This window comes from Protobothrops mucrosquamatus, unplaced genomic scaffold (genome assembly GCF_001527695.2).
Source record: "Protobothrops mucrosquamatus isolate PMUCROS unplaced genomic scaffold, P.Mucros_1.0 scaffold1880, whole genome shotgun sequence".
Taxonomy (NCBI): Eukaryota; Metazoa; Chordata; class Lepidosauria; order Squamata; family Viperidae; genus Protobothrops; species Protobothrops mucrosquamatus.
Genome location: NW_015388007.1, coordinates 88552 through 113768, shown reverse-complemented (window position 1 = coordinate 113768; position 25217 = coordinate 88552). Strand labels below are relative to the sequence as shown.

Here is a 25217-nt window from a genome sequence, read left to right as displayed (position 1 = left end):
GTCACTTTATATAACAACCCAGTTCAAGAGTCTGAGCATCTTACAAGAATAAAGAATATAACAAAAGTCAACCTTAATCAGCCAAAACTGAAAGATCCTTATCCTTTAACCAACCTATAAAATACAGTAGCTTAGTCACTAGAAAGTCTCATATATAGAGACTAAAAATCAAACTCAAGCTTGAACTAAACCGTATATACACCTGTGCAGAAATTCAACAAGGAGAATTCCAGATGTATCTCGTGGGCAAGATGTTCCAACACAAGAAAGCCTGCATGTGCATTTGCCTTTGAATTCTTATGAGACAGAAAGCATCCCTTCCCTTCAGACATGAATGGTTGAAAGAGATTTTATTTGGAAAAGTTAGTCTTTAAGGCATTCTGATACAAGCAGTGTAGAGCTTTATAGTCTAAAAACAGCACTTTGAAGTAGATTCAAAACTATACTGATAACCAGCACAGCTGAAGAACAGATGAGAGATAGCAAGCTGAAAATGAATCCAGATAAGAATCCAGGTATTGAGGATAAATCGGAAATAAGATTACACTATAGCCAAATAGTGAGGTTTGCAGACTGGAGAAGTTCATTTATCCTCAGGTGTCACTGGATACGCTTCTTTTATGATTGTCAACTTGCTTACAATGGCGCAATTTAAATTATAGGTATGGACCTGTAAAGATCTAAACAATTTAGGGCCCAAATGTTTAAATAACTGACTGTCCCATTGCAAATCAGTTTAATTATTAAATTCAGCAGAAGAGACTTTCTTAAAAATGCTTTTGTGCTCAGGATTCATCATTCTGGGCCTCAAGGAGAAGGCTTGCATTGTTCTGAATCGATGGGATATAGGCCCTCAGGAACCGCGCTAGGCCTCACTCTCTCTGTGCTTACAAAATGGTAAAAGTGCACCGTCTCAGCTGTAAAATGGAGTTAGTGTTAAATGTTATGGTTAACTTTAATCTTTCATTTTTAACTTTTTGAATCCCATTTTTGTTTAATTTTTGTTAGACAAAAATTGAGTGCTCCCTGGAGCTGAAAGGCGGGGTATAAAACAAACACAAATAAATATTACGTTCTTCCTATTTTTCTTTTACATCAGGACAGACCTAGACATAAAACTGGGAAATTGGGACTGTTAACTTTCCATCATCTTGTAGAACAGGACTGTCTGAGGTATTGCATATATTCTGTTTCCAATCCCTGTAGCATCAAATGAATCCTATGCAACATATTCATTTGTCAGAGAGAGAGTGAACAAAGGTTAGCAAAACAAGGGAGCGTTTGGCTCAGAGGCCTAAGAAACGGGACCTTTGATTCATTAACTTAAACTTCTTTTAGACTGCACCTCAGGCAACTCTGAAGTCCTCTAGGACCTTAGTATTGTGTAGATATTATTTCAGGTGTCCAGATGGAACGAATTTTGTCCTGTTCATTTAAGGTTAAGTATTTATAATATCCCATGTAGTTTGACTTGCTCAGCCCCTTTAGGCGGAATGTTAGAAGACATGGACAACGGCTCAAAAAAAGAAGGCACACTTTTTTTAAAAAAAAAAAATGACCTTCAAAAGGTAACAGGTTCTGAACCTTCGTGAGGCTTCACAAAGGAGGCTTCTCAGATTTTATGCCAGGTGCCAACGGGATCCCATGTGTCATGTCAGATATCAAAGCATGGTTGCAATAAAAAGAGGACTTACTTCGCTGTCGTGGAAAGGCTTGGATCGGATCGTCAGGCTTCCCAGTTCAACGGATTTTTGAAATCTGGCTGGGATCTGTAGTCCCTGCAACTTGTCATAGGCATGACGAGCCAATTTATAGGCACCCAGAGCTTTGCTCTGTTTTGCCAGGGCAAATAATGTATTGCTGTAATCAAATTAAGGAACAAAACATACATATGGCAAGCAGGAGAAAACCACATCATTGCTTTCAATCCGGGGAGTCACGCACTAAAGCATAACCGAAACCTCGATGTGAAGGTTGTTTACATAAACAAAATACAAAACAACTGCTTGAATACCAATGACTTTTTGAATAAACAAAGGAAATGGAACGATTCAGAAATGAACTTATTTAACGTCAGGCTTAGCAATATGTGCATAGAAAAGACAATGACGATTTTTTTTGTTTGTTTGTAAGGAAGGAAAACACCGTACATCTCTGGGGACAAAAAGGCCTCTGTCCCGCTGCCGAAAACATTACTTGAGAAAACCAGCAAATAGGCAGCCCTGCTTTTCAAATGCAAACTCCAATGGGCAGTGTAAAACAAACATGCTATGTTCAATTGACAGCTGACCAGACAATCAACGAGAGGATAAATGTGCTGTTGAGATAAATCTGATCGTATAAATTCAGCTTCACGAGCTTAAATTTAGCTTGCTTAATTGGATTCTAAACCTTTCACCCAGTATCAGGAAGGAAAATAGTAGGGGCAAATTATCAAATATTAATCTTGCGTTTCTCCTACTCTGTCACAAAAGACCACGTTATCTGCAATCTTCATTGGCCTCTTCACCAGACACATTGATAGACAGTAGATTGCTTACACTTTAGCTTAAGCCTGATAAAGACTTTCCTGGATTCAATTTTTTATTTTATTTATTATTTATCACCTGCTTTTACTCCTAAGTCCTGCTATGCTGCCTCATTATGATTGGAGGAGAAAGAGGGTTGTTTTGGGGACGAATGAATGATCAAAGAATCTCAAGAGTAGACTTCAAGAGTGCATCCCCCAGAAAGGTCACCCAAAGTGTGAAGGTCATCCCAGTTTCCCAGCTAAAGCAAAAAGGCGCTTACTGTATGTCAGACAGCAGTGATACTGGAAAATGCTGGAGGCAGGGGATCATTTTAGTGATAACCGGAGACTACCATGCAGGAGACCAAATCAAACCATTAAAAAGAAAATTAGGTCTGTTCCAAGCCAGCTTTGAAAGAACACAGGACAGTTGCCTAAAGCAGAGGTAGATTTTGACTTTAACTCTGCCACAAAGAGGAGAGTCAACTTATTTTGCAAAGCACCAGAGGGCAGGATAAGAAATAATGGATGGAAACTAATCAAGGAGAGAAGCAACCTGGAATTAAGGTAGAAACTTCCTAACAGTGAGGACAATTAACCAGTGGAATAGCTTGCCTTCAGAAATCGTGGGCGCTCCATCACTGGAGGTTTTTAAGAAAAGACTGGACAGCCACCTGTCTGAAATGGTATAAGGTCTCCTGCTTGAGCAGAGGGTTGGATTAGAAGACCTCCAAGGTCTCTTCCAGCTCTACTCTTTGACTTAGGACTGGTTGCTTAGCAATCATTCAAAGTTACAACAGATCTTATAACCTGTTTTGAAGTTCTGATGGCTGCTCCCCCTGAAGTCATGTGAGCGTACAAATTTTAGGTGCTTGCTGTCCATTCCACACTTATGGTTGCATGACTGTGATTTACATTTTTGCCAGAAACTTGTGTTTGTTTTCAGTTTTCTACAAAAATGCCCCATAGCAAACAATGGGCTCACTAAATAATCGCCACCAAAAAAAGATTGCCATAAAGGCGGGTTGGTCACAGGATGGCCCACTTTACAAATGTCACAACTTATGATCATAATGGGCAGGCTCCATTACGGTCCAAAGCTGAAGACTACCTGCAGTATTCCATATTTGGTGATGTTATTATCAAACCAGCACTGAATGGAAACAGAAAGGGTCAATAGCTTTTCGAAAGCACCTGAAGCCTTTTGTTCAGGAAGATTTGCAGAGCTCTTTTCCACTTTAGCTGGAGAACATTTGTTTACGTGAAGACTTTAATTTTTTACTTGAAACTTCTAACAGAGTCGATTGAGAAAGCCACAGAATTTTTTTTAAAAAACGGGGGGGGGGGGACTATGACTAAATATAAAGGGTCTAGAGTCACCTAGAGTTCGCCCCAAATACTGAGATGTGCAATGTATAAGTTAGTTAAATATATAACACTAAAATAATGACAACTGGTACAGCAACCAGTCTTAAAGTGGTGGATAGTTTCTGCTTTTTTAGGACTGACAATCAACTATAAAGGAATCAACAATCTGCAGATTAACAATTGGTAGGGTAGAAATGAAAACCTTGGAAATGATATTCAGGTGCCAGAATGTGTCTATACCTACAAGGGTGAGAATTATGCCTGCAATTATTTTACCTGTGATAATCTATAGAAGCAAAAGATGCACTTTGAAAAAGCAGAATTGAATGAGTGATGCTTTTGAATTTCTCCAAACATCACTCTTGAGAATACCACGAACAAAGAAAATGCTAAAAGCAGAATACTCAGGGCTAAATGATCAAATTGACCTCATCTGGACACATACAGAGACTTGGCTCTCTTGAAAGGTTTGTAAGGCTGAAAAGGTGGAAGAAAGAAGAGAAAGGGCAACCAGCAGCAAAGAGATAAGAGTTGATTACACCTGAAGAGTCAGGCTGGGAACTGATCATCCGGGAACAGGTCTATCTGTGTAGACACTGAGCTGGCACTGCTTAATGGCACATAATCAACCTATATCACTATTCAGAGGGCATTTAGATGTATCAACCTATACATCTTGAAACCAAATTATCTGGAAGGTCATTCTGAAAAGAACTGTTACATTGCTGAAAATCAGCAATCAGAAATTCCTTAGATCCTTGGTCTATCTAGACTGTCTTATAATGGTCATTATCCTTGATCCAAACAGGCAAATTGTTTTCTATAATGAGTTCTCTTTGTATCTAGACAGGAATCGTTTAAGCTGTACTGGAAATGCTAGGGACGGACGGACGGACGGACGGACAGACAGACAGACAGACAGACAGTTTGGCTGGCTGACTGACTGACTATATATATATAGTCCCTCATGGAAAACTAGAAATCTTTTTCAACATTTAAATTTGAATATATCACCAATTTTGATAGGAAAGAAGATAAAGATGGCTTGATATTCTTTGATATATTGGGAATAAGATAAATGTGATCCGGATGAAGTTAACTCAAATGTTGTTTAAAATTTTGATAGGTCTTTCTTTATTTCTTTATTCCATTTCAACACATTTATAGGATATTAAATAACTTTGTCTGGCTGGGCCATTTTCATTCTATAGACAACCTGCTGGGCAAAATAGATTTAATTTTCTACTCTTTCAGATTTATTATGAGATGTTTATTTTGGCTTTGGTTAATAGTTGGAATGAGAAACCTCTGAATTGAACTCTTCTTTAGACTCAAATTGAATGCTATTATGCAACACCACTAAAAACCTGGAAGTATTGAGCTCCTTGTTTATGGATCAATTTCCATTCCTGCAAGATGAAAAGTATTGGGTCACAGCATAATTTTAATTATTAACATTTAACATGAAAGCTTAACCATTATGGGTCAACTTCAGTTTAAAAATAGGGGTTAATTCAGAAGTTGGGAGTGGGAGGAATAAACTAGGCTTTTCATAACTTAGAATCACAGTATTGAAAGGACATTTATGCCACTGACCCAAATCTACTGTCTACTCCAGAAATTCAAATTAAAAAAAACCCAGAGATGCATATTTAGATTCTTTTTTAAGATGTCTCTTGAAGGGAAAGCTATTACTTCTCTGGATATTTGGTTCTACAATAGCATTAAACGGCAGTTAGATGAGTTCTCTAACATTCAACGTTCTATGTTCTGCTTTATGGTTTTTGACGTTTGGTGTTGAAGAGTCCTATGCTGGTATGTGGAAATGACCTTGGGATAAAGGAGAAAATGTCACAACCAATGGAATTGTCAGACAAGAGGCAGCTTAATCTGTGAAAATAATGTGGGTGCGGCAACCATTTCAAATGGGACCCTCCCTAATTTCTTTAGGGGAGAAATGTACTTTCAGACGTCCAAGTTTCCGCTAATGTAACTTTACAATAAAGTAGAATTAATCACACTTCCTATCTGGACTACTTTGCAAGGCTGACAATTTCTGAGAATACCATGGATAGCTAAGAAAGCAAACAAATGAATCATCAAATGAATTAACAAAGTTTTCAAATAACCCGCCTCATATTGTTGTATTTTGGACACATTGTACACCACCAAGAGTTATGTATATATAAGATGGGGAGTTAATCTTTCAAATTAATAAATAAAGAGAAAACCTAGCTCTCTGAAGAAGTCTATAATGCTGGGAAAGCTGGAAGGAAAGAAAAAAGGGCAATAAGCAGCAAAGTGGATGGGTTCACTTACAGGGGTGATAGATGAACTGTTGGAAGACCTGATGGATCAGTTTGGGGACATGGCTGCTAAGAGCTGGCACTGACTTAAATGTCACATAATTAATTCCGTATCTTTCACTCTGGAAGAGGTTTAACGTTCTTCTATGTGACATCTTCCTGTATTTGAAGAGTGCTATCAGTCACCTTTTCTTGCTGTAAAATATATCCAGATCATTCAGTCTTCCTCTACTAGACATACTTTTTGATCTTATAATTATTCTCATTGCTCTTCTCTGAATCTATTCCACTTCTTATGAATCCTTCTAAAAGATTCATAAGACTCAGAACTTATGTAACACTCAACATTTAGTCTGATTCTAGCAGAATAAAGTGGATGTACTTACTGTGATTTGGAAATCATAATTCTGTTAATACATTTTGCAACAACTTCAGTTCATCTGGTCTTTAAATTCCATGTAAAGAGGTATTCCTGACTATGTGTTTATCAATCTCAAGATTCAATCCTGGTTCCTCATCCCATCTTTATAAATTTCAGATAAAACATACATTTATTTTGGTTGGAGAAGATGGAACCAAAAGAGGAATTTAGCAGTTCTGCCTTATCTTTGGCACTAGTTTGCATGTTGCCATTTTCACTGGGCAGCAGATAGCGTGATTCTTTTTTCAGTTCAGCCCCAAATACTTGTCTCTATACTTCCTCTGTAACCTGACTGCATGTGGCCTTTTCCTCTATGTGTCCTTTTTGATTTTCAGATTCTCCCTCTCTGTTAGCTACACTGGCTTTTGCTCTCATCCATTTTTCTCATCAGAACAGTCTGGAACTGTGCTTATACTATCTGCTTCTTTAGGAACCTCTACTCATTTTTATTTCCTTTTCCTATTAAGTTCTCCTGCCAGGAGACCTTATTTATGACTGCTATTTATAAATGCTGTTCTACAGCACTTTTCCCCTGACAAAAAAGGTTTTTCCTCAAAATGTGTTGGAATCTAGTCTGAAGTATACATACACCATATTCCTTTCTTTTCCACCAGCGAGGCAAGTCAGGAATTTCCTGAAAGGATGATGCTTGAAAGAGCTTAGGCTCATCTCTCCAAAAATGTCAGGGCAATTAAAAACTATAATTTTTAACTATAATTTCATGCTTCTTTGAGAGATTCACTTTCTTTTGGAAGACATCATCTATATCTTCTGCTTGATTGGATGGGTGATAGCAGACATTAGCAACAGTATTATTTTTTCTTTTATTTTTTGTTTTGGTCCAGTAATTTTAGCTCAGCTCTCTGTATCATTGCCAAGTACATTTATTTGGCTTTCTGAACAAGAATGGATATATTTAGCATATAGGGCAACCTCTCTTGCCTTTCTACTCTTTCAGTTAATTCATCCTTCAGTTAATATATTCTACTCCTGAAGCATTACACCAGGTCTCTGTTACACCCATTAAATCATATTTTTCCCTTTTCCATTTCCCTTTCCAGCTCATCTTGATTATTTCCCATATTCTCAGTATTAATCTATAGATAATGAAAGCCATGAAGCTTATGAGCAATTTTTTTTCCCCAACTTCTCTTTGGTGGTTTAAGGGGCCCCATTTCAGCAACACTCTATTTTTTACAGTGCACAACTCTTTACCTGAAGTCCTTACTTTAGCCTTTCTGTGAAATCCTTTCACAGACAGAATTTAATTTAAAACTCTCTTAATCAAACTTGCTATGCTTTGGCCAAATACACTTTTGTCATTTCTTGTGTCAGCAATCCATTATCTAGATAACTTAAGACCATGATCTGCAAAACCAAATCTGCCCTGTTGACCTCATTTGCATAGCCAGTTATTAATTTATAGTAGTCTTCTTTTCATTTCCAGTCATCTTCCCCGGACAGAAAGCGTAATAAAAATACTCCTCATCCTAGGCTTTTGAACTTGTCACATTCCACGGTGAAATGCTGGAGTTGTTCTTCACGGTATCATTTGTCCCAACATGTATTACTGGGAAGAAGAAGCTGTCGATGGTTTTGATAAAATGTCAAAATTGGCCTGTCAAGTCTTTGATCCTTGACCCTGGCTGACAGCACACTTCCTGCTAGTGGTTTTGTAGGTCCATTTGATGTACAATTATTTCAGTTCTCTGTAGTACTGATTCACAAACTACTTTCACATAATGCCTTTTTTTTTTCTTAGCAGGCATACAGTAGTTGCATCTTCTCAGTCTTTGAGGGATCCAGCATATTAACTCCTGTTCTGTGATGTCTCTTCTTTTTCCTCTGTATGCTTCATCTACAAGGGCCTAAAAGCTGTTTCAAAGTTACAGGAGTACAGAGTAATGCTGTATCTCTTGCTTTAGATTATTATTCTCACCCTTGACAGTTGATTATTCTATCATCTTTATAGAAAGCTGCTTCCACTAGCAGGTTGTAGAGCTCCTTTTCTTTGAATGGACATACCTTTGATTTTGTCATCAGCTGCTGAGGAGCAACTATTCTCTCCTCCAGTTCCTAGACTTTTTCCACTAGCTTGCATTTGCTTCAAATGTATGCCAAGTTGTTTCCAAACAGGAAGAAAACATGTCACACATTATGCAGGTCAGCACTGAAGAGTCTTATCTATTCGGCTTCATTTTTGCTTCTTAGACCCTTACGCGTTGAAAGTTTTTATTTCTTCTTGTTCCTTTCTCAAAGGGAACCTTAGCCAAAGTACAATTTTTATGTTAAGAATTAAATGTGAAATTCCTTTTAGCTTTCTCTACTCACTCTGTCAGTGAACTGGATGCTGTTATTTGGACCAATTTAGTAGCTATTCTCAAAACCTTTGCATAACTGGGGGGAAAAAACCCCAATTTGGATTATCTAAGAATGTTCTTAGCATTTTATTCAATGTCAATACTTCTGTCTTATCGTGTTTTTAAGATTAAAGATTAACGTGTCTTAATCCTCTGGCCATGGTTGCCTTTGACGCTCCAGAATTGTTCAAAACCTTGAAGACAGGTTCCCATGCCATTATTCTAGAGAAGAGTTTTCCCATACCTGTAGATGGCTGCAGAGCCATCTTATATAGTTTGCTCATAACAAGAGAAGGAGCTTTTAAAACCAAAGTAATTAGCATTAGGTACAAACGTCTACAAAAATTAGTCCCAGATTAGGTCCCTTAGGGAGAAACTATGCCTAGTGAATGAAATACATAAAGAATTCTCTGTCTTTTCTTCCCTATCCAGATACTGTTCCTTTTGCCTCAACTCCATCCAGTTGTGTTTCCATCATTCTCTTTCTTTCCCGATACAGAATAACAGAGTTGGAAGGGAAGCAGGAAACCCTATACCATTTCAGGCAAATTATATAGGTATATACAGTTGTTTAGGTAGTATACACTGGTAATAGTATATATAGTATATATAGCTATGTATATATAGTATATATAGCAATGGTGGCGAACCTATGGCATGCGGGCCAGAGGCGGCACTCAGAGCCCTCTCTGTTGGCACGTGCACCATTGCCGCCAGCACTAGGTCCATCAGGCTGCCATCACCACCTGGAGCAGGAGCCCCGCCCAGCACAAAGGAGGTGAAGCAGCCAACTAGCAAGCTTGAGTAGAGGTGGTAGAGCAGAGGTCACCAACCATTGTTAATTGGTGGACTGGAAGAAAAGGGAGGGGGAAGCATTTTACATATGTGCATGCGTGCACGGGCCACGAGCACACACATACTGCAAATGGGGCAGGGCCGGTGCCTGCATGATACTCACTAGCCCTGCCCCATTCTTGCGTGGTGCAGCGCCTTGTATCTGCACCCCGCGGCTTGGCAACGGCCATTTTTGCGCTTTGCAGCATGATGGCCCATTTTTGTGCCCCCAGTTTTTGCGTGCCAGAGGTGGCACTCAGAGGCGTCTCCCTGCCCCCCCCCCCTGAGGGCATCACAATGCTGATGCGGCCCTGGCACTTTGCGATAAATAAGTGGGTTTTGGGTTGCAGTTTGGGCACTCGGTCTCTAAAAGGTTTGCCATCACTGACATATAGTATATATAGTTAATGTTTACTCTCACCCTTTTTCCATCTTTTTTTTATTCTAACTACTTCTGCTGGAAAGGAGAGAAATGTGTGTAAGTACATTGTATTTCTGCGTGGGACAGAATGGATTGAAGAATTAACCTTGTAAATGAAATACTGACTTTTACAAGCAATTGGTTTTAATTAATAATTATTAATTAATTTTGAATTTTGGGTGGAAGGTGGGCAAGGAACAAATTCTGTCCCATATATACACACATATACTTTATATAGGTGTGTGTGTGTGTGTGTGTGTGTGTTTGTGCATGTATCCCCACAAACAAGTGCCTGAAAACATGGCATTGCCTCTGGCCTTGGGGATCCAGTAATATGGTAATGGAGCCTGCCACATGGCATACTGTTAGGGAAACTGAGTGTTCTCTCCTGCAGGCTGCGTATTTTTAATGTTTTTATTGTTTTTAATTATTTTGTTACTTTGTTGTTTGTTATTTTGTTGTACTATTTTGTGTGTTTGTCTTTATATGATCCTCATTATCATATACATGTGATGGGGGATTATAAAAAATTAGCAATAAAAATCAATCAATCCCATGCACACATTTTTGGGGCAGTGGGAAAGGTAGATCTCTAGAACTAGATTTCATAGGCAAAAAATGGAGAAACTGGATTTTTGTCTTGTGTCTGTCTGTTTCATGTACTGGATATCTTAAAAAGTGATGAATAAGGACTGGAAGCAATCACCTTGCTGCTGGAAATATAATTTAGAAATTGAAAGATTAACTCACACATCTGCCCTATTATTGTCACATTTGGGCTTGAAATTCACAGAAAAGTTAACACGACTTTAAATTGATTAAACAGTCAAGTTCAAATCAATTTGCTAGTTAAGAGAGTGTATGTTCCATTTGGCTATATCTCCAGCATTTGGAATCAATCAACATAAAAATAAATGGATTTTTCCTGCAGCAAAGATGTCCAAAAATTACTATTACACAATACTAGAAGGCCAAATCTACACCTGATTTGCACCAATCAATTGTCATCAACATATGATCAGTCAACACATGATTTATCTAACAAAAGACAAGGAAGAAGACTTTCAGATAATCTATTCAAAATATTCGGGAGTTGTTTTGCTCATGAGATAGATTTCCAGTCTTTTTCTTTCCTTTTTTTTTTTTAGGAGGGAAGTGATAAATTATATTATTTTATTAACTCTGTTTGTAATTTTCTTTTTTTAAAAAAATAGGGCAATGCTATTTTAAAAAGAAGATGCAGCACGTCTTCACATTTTTCCCAATAATGGAGCTCAGAAAAGTAGCCACACTAATCTACTGCAGCAAAGGCAATTGAGAATCTCACGACAGATCAAAGATATTTATGGGGGCAAAGGTTTTCCTGGGCTAAAGCCCATTTTATCAACTAAAAGGCATATTTTCTAAGCTGTATGTTTTCATGATTTATAAGTGTTTCAAAATTATTTAGGAACTGTTTTATGATATCAAACATAAAACATAGCATTAAAAGATTTGTAGGTTGTGAACTGTAGAAGAGGAATAATCACACAATATAATAATCCTATATTCTTGCAGGATGTAGTACACAATCCACCACTGAGCCTTCTATTCTGCTCACCAAATAAGTCTTGGATTTGACGTAGGCTTTCCCTTTCCCCTTTCAAAGGATACACTTTAGAAATTCCCAAAGGAGTTTCCTTGGTAAGGCTATGAAGTAAAAACCTAGACACGTTGAAGAGTGTTTCGGGTAAGTAGTGATTGAAGGGTTCTTCCTGCAGTGGAAAAATAAAAGTTTATTCCCAGATTTCTATCTTACACACTGAGGTGCAGCAATATCGAGGTAAGAACAGATGATCAGAAAGTACACAAAAGAAGTTAGCCGTACCGACAATCCTACACCAATCTCCCCATGACAGCAGGCAAGCAAATATGACATCAGTTAATTAACTCAGGAAAGCTTGAGGGTCAAAGAGTGAATTGTAACTATGTAAATATCTTACAGTGCATTTGTGGATGAAGTGATAGGCGTGATAAAGTTCTGCCAAGTGCTGGAAGTGGTGAAACTTCTTTAACATTTCAGTCTTCCTCTCCTCATTGTCTGAAGGAGGGAAAGGCAATATCAGCAGAAAAACCTCTGAACAGTTGCCAACCCAATAATGAAAGACTTATGCTGAAAGAACCTTGTATTAATGCTCCTAAACAAATGTGCCTCCAACCATAGCTTTTGTAGTTAACTTTACATGAGATATTGTACTTTAAAACAGGAAAATCGAGGCGCAAGTGGCACTGAAACATCATTTGAACATTAGCTGGGTACTATGGCTAACAATGGAATACATTTGCCTTCCAGTTCTAGAAAATCAAACTGCAGAAGTTACAAGCAAAGAGAACCAGCATCTTCCAACTCAACATTTGGATTTAAACAGCATTTTGGAATTATCTGCTAGGACAGGGCTTTTCAACCAGTAGTACGCGTACCACCGGTGGTACTTTGGCACCTGGCCGGTGGTACGTGACCGTCCTAGACAAGTGTAGCGGGGGAGGACAATGAGCTCAAGCGGCGGCAAAACTGCACAAGCCTGAGGGAGAGACACCCGGAGCTGCAGGGCTGTCAGTGCTCGGCAGAAGCCCAGGATCGCAGCGCGCAGCTACAGCTGATCGATGCTTCTGCAGGGCTATGGGGGCTGGGCCAAAGCCCAGGATCGCCGTGCGCTTCTGTAGGGTTGCACGGGCGAGACAGAAGCCCCAGGATCAGCGCTTCCGGCGCACACGGAAGAGAAAAGGAGGGGGCGAGAGAGGAGAGGCTATAAAAGGAGGTTTTGGCGGGAGAGGCAGAAGAAAAAAAGACAATGGGGGAAAGAGAAGGTGACTGCAAAAGAGAGATGGAGAAGCACAGCCTTGAGAAGAATCCGCTGGAGGTGCACGGAAGAGAAAAGAGGGGGAGAGGAGAAGCTATAAAAGAAGGGAGGAGAAGAAAGGATATAAAAGAAGGGAAGAGAGGATATAAAAGAAGGGAAGAGAAGAGAGGATATAAAAGAAGGGGAGAGAAGAGAGGATATAAAAGAAGGGGAGAGAAGTGAGGATATAAAAGAAGGGGAGAAAAGAGAGGATATAAAAGAAGGGGAGAGAAGAGAGGATATAAAAGAAGGAGAAGGGGAGAGAAGAGAGGATATAAAAGGAGGAGTGAATCTGGTTTCTCCATTGACTTTGTTTGTCAGAAGGTTGCAAAAGGGGATCACATGATCCTGGGACACTGTGACCATCATAAATATGAATCAGTTGCCAAGCATCCAAATGTAGATTGACCCTGGGGATGCTGCAACGATCATAAGTGTGAAAAATGGCCATAAGTCACTTTTTTCAGTGTCGTTGTAACTTTGAACAGTCACTAAGCAAATTGTTGTAAGTCAAGGACTACCTGTACTTTATCACTTTTTCCCCTTTTTTTGGGTCATCAAATTTTTGACACCTTGCTAGGCGGACTGGTGGTACTCAAATATTGCCATATCCTAAAAGTGGTACAGTCTGTGAAAAGGTTGAAAAGCCCTGCTCTAGCACACTGGTACACATGTTTACTTAGAAGCTAATCCTGCTGAGTTCAGAGGGAGGTATTTCTAGTTAAGTGAACAGAAGAACAGCTGTAATCTTAGCTCAGTGTACTAGAGACTACTGATCTGTATCTTATGTGTACTTGCAAAATAAAGAAATGTTTGCATAGTGTCACATAATAAAAGACACTCTACTTCAATCTACCATGTTATAATGGTAAAAATTTACTTGGACCTGATTTTATACTAAAGTTCAGCCACAGGTTAGTAAAGAGATAAGGGACAAATTATTTTCTTCTGGCTCAGGCCCAATTTTGCGATATAGAAACTATTGAAATGATTACTGTCTCTTTCAGAAAACTGTTAGATGAATAAGGAAAGACAATGTCTCACATGAGCTTGTGTCACCTATGGAAGGACAGAAAATGTGGGAAAACAGTGGGTTCTATGCTGATCAGCTATTCTCAACATCATATGAAAAAATAAGATGATAATACATATAATCTAAAAACTGAACTGATAAGAACCTCTCCCAATGTCCCCCACCCCACCCCAGAGGTCCTATATAGTGTAATTCACAAAAAACATTCATTGAAGTCCTCAAGAGTACGTCAGACGTTGTATTTTCATGCGCGAATAGACAGAAAATAAACTTGCTAGCATTTCCTTACCTTGAGCTATATCTAAACACTGCATGGACAACATCCAGTAATAATATCCTGCATCATTGAATCGGCTTTCTACCACAGCATTGTGAGTTAATTGTTCCAACACTTTAACAGCTTCAGTCTGTCTGCCAGCTTTATGGAATGCTACAAAGGGGAGTCAAAATAAAGAAAACTGTGATTAAGCTAATGAGCTTGACTAAAATTAAGAAAAAGCACCAAATCTAAACATCAACAGCAAAGCATCCAAAAGGATTGTGTTCTTCTGTTTTTCTACACAGTCTGCAAGGAAGTTTAATATAGTGCTACATATATTTTTAAACAGAACTCTTGTGGATTTTGTGATACCCCAAACTTCCTAAATGCATAATCTATCAGGCAAAGAAGCTGCACAATTTCTAGTCACTTGCAAGGTTCTCTTCCTGGTTCCCAATACCTATCACTGAAACAAATGAAGGGTGAATATCAGTATGAATTGTACTTGCTATTACGGTAATAGTAAAAGCCAGGACAACAACGGTTGGATATTTCAAGCTAAGTGGATAATAAAATCAGTATTAATGTCTTCTCACAAAGGAGTATTATAGGTAATCTGTAAAATCTAAAGTGACCTTGGTGTGAAAAAGGGCACACATTTAAGTTTATTTTGTACTGACTTCACAACTAAAAGCAAAATGACTGATCTATTGGGTGTCCCTGGCAATTACAGAATGGCAGACTGTTTCACAGCTTTCCAGCAAAAAGAATAAAAATTAGGTCTGATCCTTTCACCAATATAAACCCAGGAATTTAGGACACACACCATTCCATACCAGCAGCTACTTATTTTCCCTTAAACATTATGCCTTGTATTCACAGTCAAATTGCTACAAAAATAACAGTTCCTTTGCAATTTAAACTCTATCCCAGTATCCCATACAATTGCAGATAGTTTTATGAGCTGTAGGATTGTTTTCATGGCCCTTAGGATGACAGTGCTATGAATTAGCAACAAAGTGCTATACAGCGGCAGCATTTCCACACAAAATTATCAGAAAACTAAATAAATAAAATGCACTAGCCCTTTGATGTAAGTTCAGAGAACCTTAAACTGAAAAACAAAACAAAAATCTCTTTTAAAAGAGAGGGAAACCATGCAATTCTCAAATCCTAATTAGATCTCTCAAGTTCTTCCAAATGCATATGGCACGTTTATAAGGAATACATTCAATGTATATCACACAGAAATAGCTGCTCTATAAACTACATAAAATAGGATTCTGAAATGTATCTCGGAAAATATGAAAGCTATTCCCAAGTACGCTAGTCTCTTGATAAGCTAGGATATGAATATTTATATTTACAATACCCTTTAATCATAAAAAGCATGAGCACTGACTTTAGTTCATTTAATAAGAGGTACCATGCTATGTGAATGCATAGAAACACTTTGCTAGATATAAATGTAGTATTGTAATAAATTATTTTAAACAAATTGTTCTTAACTAATTTCTTAAAAGAACTTAAAATCTTCTCCATAAATATTAATATATCATTTAGATCATTTAGATCATGGGTGTCTTGTGACATATCGTGATGTATTGCAACGTTTTTTGCCTTTGCGGAGCTGGGATGGGCGTGGCCTACGCGTGACACATCCAGCCCATGGGCTGCCAGTTTGACACCCCTGATTTAGATGATTTGTCTTTTAATTAAAATGTTAAATCAGTCATCAACAGACACAGAGATAAACCACATTTACATACTATTCAAAAGAGACAATAAAAAAATCTAGGAAAGAAACAAAACAAGAACACATCCCCATCAGCATCCAACACTCAGATAAGCAGGGATCAGGCAGAAAACAATATCTTAAGCAAGTTACCTCCACAGGGAAAACCACACACTCACCAAAACTACTTTATATAAATTGATAGCAAATCCCACATTCACTCATACTGATTATATTACCCAGGTGGGCAATGAAATTTCTGCAAGCAAACAATCAAGTCAGAGAGTAAATTAAACGTTTTATTTATTTTTATTTATCAAATTTCTATACCACCCATCTCACCTAAATGACTCTGTCAGTTCAACTCTGAGCTATAGATATTCTCTTCTATTGAAATCAAATATTAATATATCTCCCACATAAATATTGTGCTTGTTTTTAGTTTCAGGGAAGTACCTAATAAAGTTTGATTATACCAACTTAATAATAGTAGTATTGACAGTAGCAGTAGCAATATAGTCTTACCTTTTTGAGCCTCTTCAAATCTATCATTTTCTGCCAACCACCGAGCATACGGAACATAGACATCATCTTTAAATTCAAGGTGCTTTTCACACAAAGCAAAAGCCTGAAGTATAGAATAGGTTCATGCTTAGAAAAATAATTACCATCTAAAAATGCAACTGAATATTATTGTTTTCAAGTTCAAAGATTTCAGGATCCATTTGTAGCCCTGAAAAGCTACAAAAGCTTGGCACCTAACATACTGATGTCACAGCTCACTAGGTTACCTATATCATTCACAATTAAAGAAAATTGGCAGATGGCAAATTTCTCAGGCAACTGGTTGATTTATTCTTAAAACATCATTATTGCAAAATGGATCTTAACTGTGCTACTGCATATGCTGATGGTGAATTGATTCTTTGATTGCTGATCCTTATATGACCCAATGGCTAACCTCTCCATGTAAAGAGGAAGAGTTATCAACAGGCTGACAATACAAAACAAAACAAAAAATCTCCCTAAAAAAAAAATCCCTAAGGGAGCCCAACAAAAAATGAGGACTGTGACCAGTTTGTTCTGTGTAGCACTTTTATGCTGTCTGTGACAGGTAGACTAATTCCCATCTCCTGTCATTCCTGCTAGCTTCCCTTTGCAAATACAGGTATTCCTTGAGTTACAACTATGTGTGCAGTGACTGTTCAAATTTATGGTGGCACCCACACCTAGGAACTTACAAGTGGTCCCTGAAGTTAGGGCCATCGCAGCACCCTCAGGGTCACTTGATCAAAATTTGGGCACTTGGCAGCCTGCCCATACTTATGACTGCAGGGGCACTTCAACTCCCCCGACCTTGCCTATCTCTCCCTGCTCCCCCATCTCTGCACTTTGGGCCACTGTTGCCTAGCTGACCTTCACCGTCTTCTTGCTCTCACTGCTAAGGATTGCCTGCCCTGGTCCTTTTCAAGGAAGTTGCTGGCCCCAGAAAGCTTTCTTCTCAAGGTCAGGCATAGATATTTCCTGGCAACACCTGGAGAAGATGGCCTCATGTGACCAGCATCTGCCTTGCAGGTACACTTCATCAGCACCAAGTGCAAGAAGACCGCAAAGGGCAACTAGGGCACTGGAGTGCAGGGCAGTAGTGATGAGGGTAAGTGTGGCTGGGACCGAACGGGGGCAGCGAAGGCTTCCAGGGGTTATTGTAGTTTTGGCCTTGCTGCTGTGGCAGGTGGGGTTTCTCGGGGCAATGTGGCTTTGGGCTGCATGCTGGGGCAACTGGGGCACTGCAGCTTCACACTGCACTGTGATTCAGGGATTTCTTGCAGCTCCAGATCTCTGGTGCACCAAGAAACTCCCAAGTCAGGATGCAGGGCAATCAAAAAGGCTGAGATGAGGGAGATAGGTAGGAGGGAAGTTGAAGAGGAGGCAGTCCCTTCCCTTACAGAGGTTCAAGGCTGGGAGGAACCGAGTCCAGAATGGCTTGGATTGGGGTGGGTTCTTGGTTAACAACTGTCAGAATTCAGATAATGGTGGCAACATGAAGTACTGTTGCGAAGTGATATGGTCACATGTCTTCGTGCTTTACGACTCCATCACTTAGCATTGGAAATTCTGACCCCAATTACTATTGTAAGTCAAGAATTACCTGTACGCAAATCTTTTTGGCAAGAAGACAGCCATTTCTTTGTTCACTAGGTACCTAAACTCTGACAACCAGTGGTGGAATTCAGGCGGTTCGCACCACTTCGGCAGAACCGGTAGCTAATTTTTTGTTGCCCAGGCCCAGAATGGACTTCCGGAAGGTGAATCTACACAGAGAACCGGTGGTTCACATATTTGAATCCCACCACTGCTGACAACTGCCATTTTTTCTGTTTATATATACTGCTACCAATCAACCAGTATAGAATAAGTCCCTGCAGATTTTTTGGCAAGAGGTGTTTGACACCACCTGCTGCCTAGGGCTGAGTGTGTGATTGGCCCAAGGTCACCCAGCTTTGAAGCTAAGGAAGGACTAGAACTGATGGGGTCCCGGTTCCTTGCCTGGTGCTTCCAACTACTATACCAAACTGGCTCCCTTATTGGATTAGAATAGCTTATTTCAATATAAACATTTAGTAGACCAGATTTCTGGTACAGCATTTTATTAACTTTTATAACTGGTTACCTTGCTTCCACTTTTCTTCTGTCTAGCAATATAGTAATATTTTTATTTGGCATGCACTTATCTTTCCTTCAATAAATATTTATTTACAGTTAGGTTGCTTTGTTAATGTATGATTTCATCATCTAAAAGATTTTCTATCCTGATGCTTAAAATGACTTGGAAATGTTTTACTTTGTTTAGTTAATTCTACCTAAAGGAAGATGCATGGAAGTAGATTGCCCTTTCACTCGCAGGATAATTAGTATCTTGAGTCTAGGAAACATCTTCATTTCACGTTTAAAGGGAGGGGATGTTAGCTACCCTATTTTAGTATTTTAAATGCTGTCTTATTGGCTTAGCTTACAAAAAATCAGGGGTCTGGTGTTGTATGATTCCCCAATACAATTTTAATGTTAAAAACTCCAATAAATATTGTGTATCTCTTGAGGAAACAGGATAGAAAATTGAAAGGATGAGAACGGATTGGAGCATTTTGTATGAGAGCATGCAGATTGGCCAGAATCCTGAATAAGGGTTCTGCAGTGAAGGATCTGTCTGCAAATTGAAGCATGTTAAAATGCATGCAGAATTTAAATAGAAAGGGGAATTTTGTTCATACGATGTAAAGATTTCAGACTACATAGGCATCAGATTCCCTTAGAGTGAGCTGCATTTACCTCATCCCACTGTTGAGTTTCCACATAGAGCTGTGTCAAGGCCTTCAGATCACCAATCTTCATATAGGTTTCTGCAGCATATCCAGGGTTCAATAACTTTTTAAAATAATAGGCACACTTCGTCAAAGGTTCTCGTTCTGCTTTATCCAGCTTTCGAGCAATATCAATCAATCTTAATTTTTAAAAAAGAAGAAGAAATCTAGCCCCGTTATTGTCTATAAGTCTTCCTAATTCTTACTATACACATGCACTTATACGCGAACACACACACACACACACATAAACAAACACGCAGGATGCTGCCAGAGATGCAAGCAAACAGCTGAACAGTGCTGTTTACATTTATACTCCAGCAGTTCTTTGCCAAACCACAAACCTGGAACTGCTGCAGGACAAAAGCTCTTAACTAAATAAATTCACATTCTAACGTCTGTAGCAGAGACCCCTTTATTTAGATTCCATAATTTGCAGGCTCAGTGAAGCCTCTGCGCCTTTTTAAAGGACTCTATGGAATCTTATTAAATTCTGAAGACCTGCATCTTATAGTCAAAGTACATCACATTTTCCAAAATGTGTTCTGAAGCCTCTGAAATCAACATTAAGCAACTCGGCATTTTTATCTGTTGAATAAATGATACTCTACAACTACGTCTGACCTTGAATAGTATAATCTGTATCTAAGATTGCAACTGCTATATGATGTTTCTGAAAAGCTCTACTTGCTTGTCCTAGGCACCAGCTGCGTAAATGCTGAGAGCAACTCTGAACTTAGGCTTTTGGAAAAGAAGCATGTTAACTAAACAAATAAAAGAATGTGCTGAAGGAGACATCGTAAGCATTTCAATCACATCAAGATACAGGCTTTTGCAGGAGAGCTGTGATAGCCTGGGGTAGCCAAAAATCAGGATTTTAGGTTTTTTTATTTCCATAAATTTACTTGTATTATTTTATTTTATTTATATATTTTATTATAAATAAATAAAGTGATTAATTTTATGGGGTCTAGTAGCAGTTTTTCAGACTACAGTACATTTTATTGACAGGCATAGTTTTTTCTGAGCTGTAACATTTCATCAGACGCAAGCGAGTGGCTATGGACTTGAGTGGGCAGAAGAGAAGGAAAACAAGGGGGTTATGCAGATGTGAAACAGATACCAAATACCTGATCAATTAACAACTGTAATATCTTTTCAAAACTATTCTGAGAAGCCTGTGATGGTGCTGTATACATGAAAGTGATGTGGACACCTGGGTTTGTTGCAGGGTTTGATTTCCCATGTTAGCATCCTTGTCCTGTTGTTTCTCATTGCTTGTGAGAATGTACTTCAGATTGGGTGGTTCTCTTTTTGAAAGCACAGGCCTGCCGCTCCGTGCATGAGAAAATGTAAATATCACTGTCCAGTATGGGTTATAGCACATTAATGATGTGTTTGAGTGGTTTGAGCTATGAGCTGTAGGTGAAAAGTAGCGGTGACAAGTATTGTTATTGTTATTATTGGGTCTTTTAATAGACTTTCCTCCCTGGGAATCAAGTTCCTCTCCTGATTTGTCTAATGATCTAGTTGAGTGGGTAGTTCAATTTCCTGAGTTCCTGGCTTAATTCCATCAGTTGACTATCTTTGTCAAGTGCATCAGAACAAAGCAACTGTTGCACAGAGCAGTTGTGGATGACAGGCTTGATTATGTGTTCAGGGTGGCAACGGAAAGCATGGAGATGTGCCTTGTGAGATGCAATTTCCTGTATAACAATGTGTTATAACATTTGTGTTCTATTATGTGGTTTTGCACTGTATCAAGGAGGTGAACCTACTCTGTAGATAGTTCAAGGCTAAGGTTGATGATGAGGCGAAAGTTGTCGCAGTCATGATAGAGTTTGATGAATGATTGATGAAAATGCCATCAATGAATCTCAAGTGAAGAAAAGGGTTGCGGGAGGGGTAAGAGTTGAGAAAGCATTGTCCCAGGTCAGCTATCACAGCTGCCACAGGCCCCAACGACTACACACAGAAGATTAGAGGTGCCTTCATCTGCCAGCAGTGCCCCTCTGGTTTCTACATAGGACAAACAGAACAATCTTTGCACAAAATAATTAACACCAGGAGTCAAAACAAGAACAAAGTAATACTGAAGCATTTCAACCTCCCAGGGCACTTCATTATAGATCCCAAGGTAGCTATTTTAGAAAAAAGAAAGCTTTAATAGCCCAATTGAGCAAGAGATTGCTAAACTCACACACATCAAAAGGTTTCAGATGTCTCAGAAGATCTCAACAAGCATAATGGCTTTACAATTGCTAATTGATACTTGTAATCTGTTTCACGTGTAGCTTGCAACTGCACAACCATCTTGTCTTCTCTCTCCTCCACTTGCCATTGAAATGTAATTCCTGTATCAATCAATAGCCATCTCATTGCATCTGATGAAGTAAGTTGTAGCTCACAAAATTTCATGCCTTTTAATAAATTTTGCTTGTCTGAAAAGTCTCTTCCTGAAATCAGGATATGGGGCAGTTACTTCAATAGTTTTATATTATTAATTTGTATAGCATGTAACACATTTGGCCGAGTTCTAATTCTAGCATTACTGAACTTTTTCACAAAGGCTAAAATAGGAGTCTCTACCATAGTTCTCCCCTCCCTCCGTATAAAGTACTATACCTATACATTATAATCAGAGGAAACGGTGGAAACAAATAGCAATATTTCCCTTGAAAACATAATAGTGTATTTTTGGGAAAGACAGCAAGACATACACATCAACCCAGCCTTGATCTCCGCTGATTTCGATGGCCTTCAAATGCTCCCCTGCAGTCATGTACATCTCTACTGCTGCTTTTGGTTCATTGATGTTCTTGGCCCAGTCTGCTTGCTTTGTGATTAGCATCTTTGTATCTTTGGGGTCTCCAGACCCAAGGAATTCCTGAGGAAGTAAATGAAATGATATTTTTAATTAAGCGTTTGCCTCAATTAGCAGTTGCAACTCAGTTTCAACTGGGGGGGGGTTGTTTAACTAAACTGGAATTTAAGGGCAAACAAGAAAAGCTGAAATGTCTACATCATTTGATTACTGTAGAATTGAATCATGACTTTTATCACAAAGAAAGCCGGTGGAGGGGGAACCTTTCAAAGTTGAGACAGGAAAAAAAAATCATGTATAGAAAAAGCAGAATTTCATTTTGATGCTTGAGGGGGAAAATGCAAATGAAACATCAGTTTTTGATTGCTCTCGGTAATTTGCCAAAGATGACTTTTCTGAGTAAAGTTAAGTCTTAGTGATATTATTCTTTAAAATGCTCACTCTCACAATATGCCCATGGATTTATCATGAATCTGAATAAAAACATGTTGTGTGCTTAACAGCATATTCAACACAACTTATGGAAAGAATTAGCAAAATAGGAAGGGTGGAATGCTGTATCTGACCCATGAATTTCAGGGTAACGTAATGTTTTACTGAAGCTCTTTTAACAGTGATTCTGAAGAGGACTGGACCGTGAGGAGGAATATTTTTCTCTCAAAAGGTCGTAGCTCAAAAATAGAGCATGCTAAAGTCTCAAAAGCAGTCTCTGCCATAATCAGGGATGCTAAAACACTGGAGAGAGCCCTGTGCCTTAACCATGTATGATTTTATGGAGCACCTCTGATCCAAGTATTTTTGGAAAAGTTTTTGGAAAAAAATGATTTTTGCTTAGAAAATCTGATGTTCTGAGTGGTCCACTTAAAAAGGGCATTTGCCTTTCTTTGACTGTCAGGAAGCTAAATCAAGAAATGAAAACAATATTTACTTGAATAATTGGATTTGGTTGAAATATAAGGAAAAATGTCAATTTCTTGGATTGCAATTATTTGTGAGTTGAAAATAACATGTGATTAATATTGCTAAATAAGTCACATATATATGTAGTTTCTTGAGCCGTATTCAGATTAAAGGATATCCCACTGTCAGGAGCTTAAGACTAGATGGCCTAACAATAAATAAAGGTACAAAATTTGAAAGAACAAGTAAACTTTGATACAATTATCCAGCGGTAATTGTAAATTGACACAAAAATAAAAATTAAGCACTCATTATATACAAATATACATATTAAGTCTGCAGAATGAAAAAGAATGGTCAAACTGTTAAACTGTATTTTTCCTTAATAATAAATAGTATCTCCAATTCACTACTCAGTTATGCAAATAAAGTTTCCATATAGGAACTAATGATATGGAAACTTTATTTGCAATACCATCCAAAATATTTCATTTTACATCCTAAACATATCTGCCACAAGTTCTCTGAGCTGAAGGAAGCTTACCCATGTGTGGAAAATTTTGCTGGACATTAGAAATGCTGACATTCGTATATTAGCATAATGGCAGATTTCTAGTTCATGAGTTAAATTTATGTATCACCATACACAGACCTGCCAATTTTAAGCCAAATATTTAAGAGGAACTTGTAGGAAGTAAGTGTTATTCCAATATGTAAATGCAATTTGCATTTCAAATGAGAGTTTTCTTTTCCCCTAAGAACAAAATTCAGTAATCTATGTGTGTACATAGAAATGCTTTTGTTCAGTAATGGATAAGCTTAATCTTTAATGAGTGATTAGTGATACTATCCAGTGGACAGCTTTTTTACTTATTCTGATAAGGAAAATGTCATGGAAAACTTCCAAAGTCCCCTCATCCGCACATAAAACTGTCACAATTTTCAAATACCATACAATTTTATTGGTCCCTGGGAATTCAGTTTTCAGACATACATAAAAACAACTTCAGGTCATATTTACAGGAAACAAAAATCATTGCAGAGACTGTTAATTCAAGGTTGCTATTGCAAAACCATGTGAGATACATTAGGATTTCTGGTATACTCTTGTATGTTTAACTACACTTTTGTGTAATAATGCAAATGTTTTCATCAATACTTTGAATGCTTTCCTCACGTTTTTTCAACCAAAAGTTTTCTGTCTGTCTGTCTATCTATTCCATTTATATATATATATGTTCTATATGAAAAAGGATACATATCTGATCCAGTCTTTTTTTTAAAATGCAATACTTTTAATTGCCCTGGAGAGTTTACTGAAATGGGGAAAATAAAGGATAATTCCACTCTGGTTTAGGTATACTTCAGGAAAAGCAAATAAAGTCAGTTTATTTAAGTCTGTTGCATGCATACAGTTGTATGCAAATCTAGGACTTTCTTCACTTAACTATAGAGAACACACTTCATATGAAATAAAAATGTCTGTTTAGTATAAACTTCAATGCAGAGGACCACAGAGGAATTCCTGTTTGTACTGTATTTTTAGTTAGGCTCATAGTGCTCTAGATTATTGCACTTTGAAGTACTAGTTTACAAAGTCCAGCAGATTTAAGAATCATGATTTGTGACAAATCTTGTTTATGCATACCAAGATAAGATGAAAGTGAAACAAATCTTAGGCAATGCAGAGATTTTTTTTTTCTTATCTGTTTCATGAGACTTTTGAGAGCTGTGGTTATGATAACTTATATGGAAGGCTTCAAGATGGATAGGCTTGGGTTATAGTATCCTAAATGAACAAAATATACCCATTGCCTTGAAAAAAGCAATTGTGTGGGTATAGGTTTGGTGTAGTGAGTAAGGCAACAAACTAGAAACCAGGAGACTATGAGTTCTAGTCCTGCTTTAGGCCCAAAGCCAGGTAGGTGATCTTGGGCCGGCCACATTCTCTCAGCCCTAGGAAGGTGGCAACGACAAACTACTTCTGAAAAACCTTGCCAAGAAAACTG

At 38.2% G+C, this 25217-nt stretch overlaps 1 protein-coding gene across 2 annotated transcripts in view; it reads right to left on the bottom strand.

Moving 5' to 3' along the window:
- IFT122 (intraflagellar transport 122) overlaps positions 1–25217 on the bottom strand; it is a 68642-nt gene that overhangs the window by 7715 nt on the left and 35710 nt on the right. For both annotated transcript variants that reach the window (XM_015823479.1, XM_015823482.1), the window contains 7 exons: positions 22205–22371; positions 19453–19624; positions 16651–16753; positions 14421–14561; positions 12202–12299; positions 11873–11973; positions 1695–1860 (listed from right to left, as the gene is read on the bottom strand). In XM_015823479.1, the coding sequence (XP_015678965.1) occupies positions 1695–1860; positions 11873–11973; positions 12202–12299; positions 14421–14561; positions 16651–16753; positions 19453–19624; positions 22205–22371 (948 nt within the window). The remainder of the gene's footprint in view (positions 1–1694; positions 1861–11872; positions 11974–12201; positions 12300–14420; positions 14562–16650; positions 16754–19452; positions 19625–22204; positions 22372–25217) is intronic.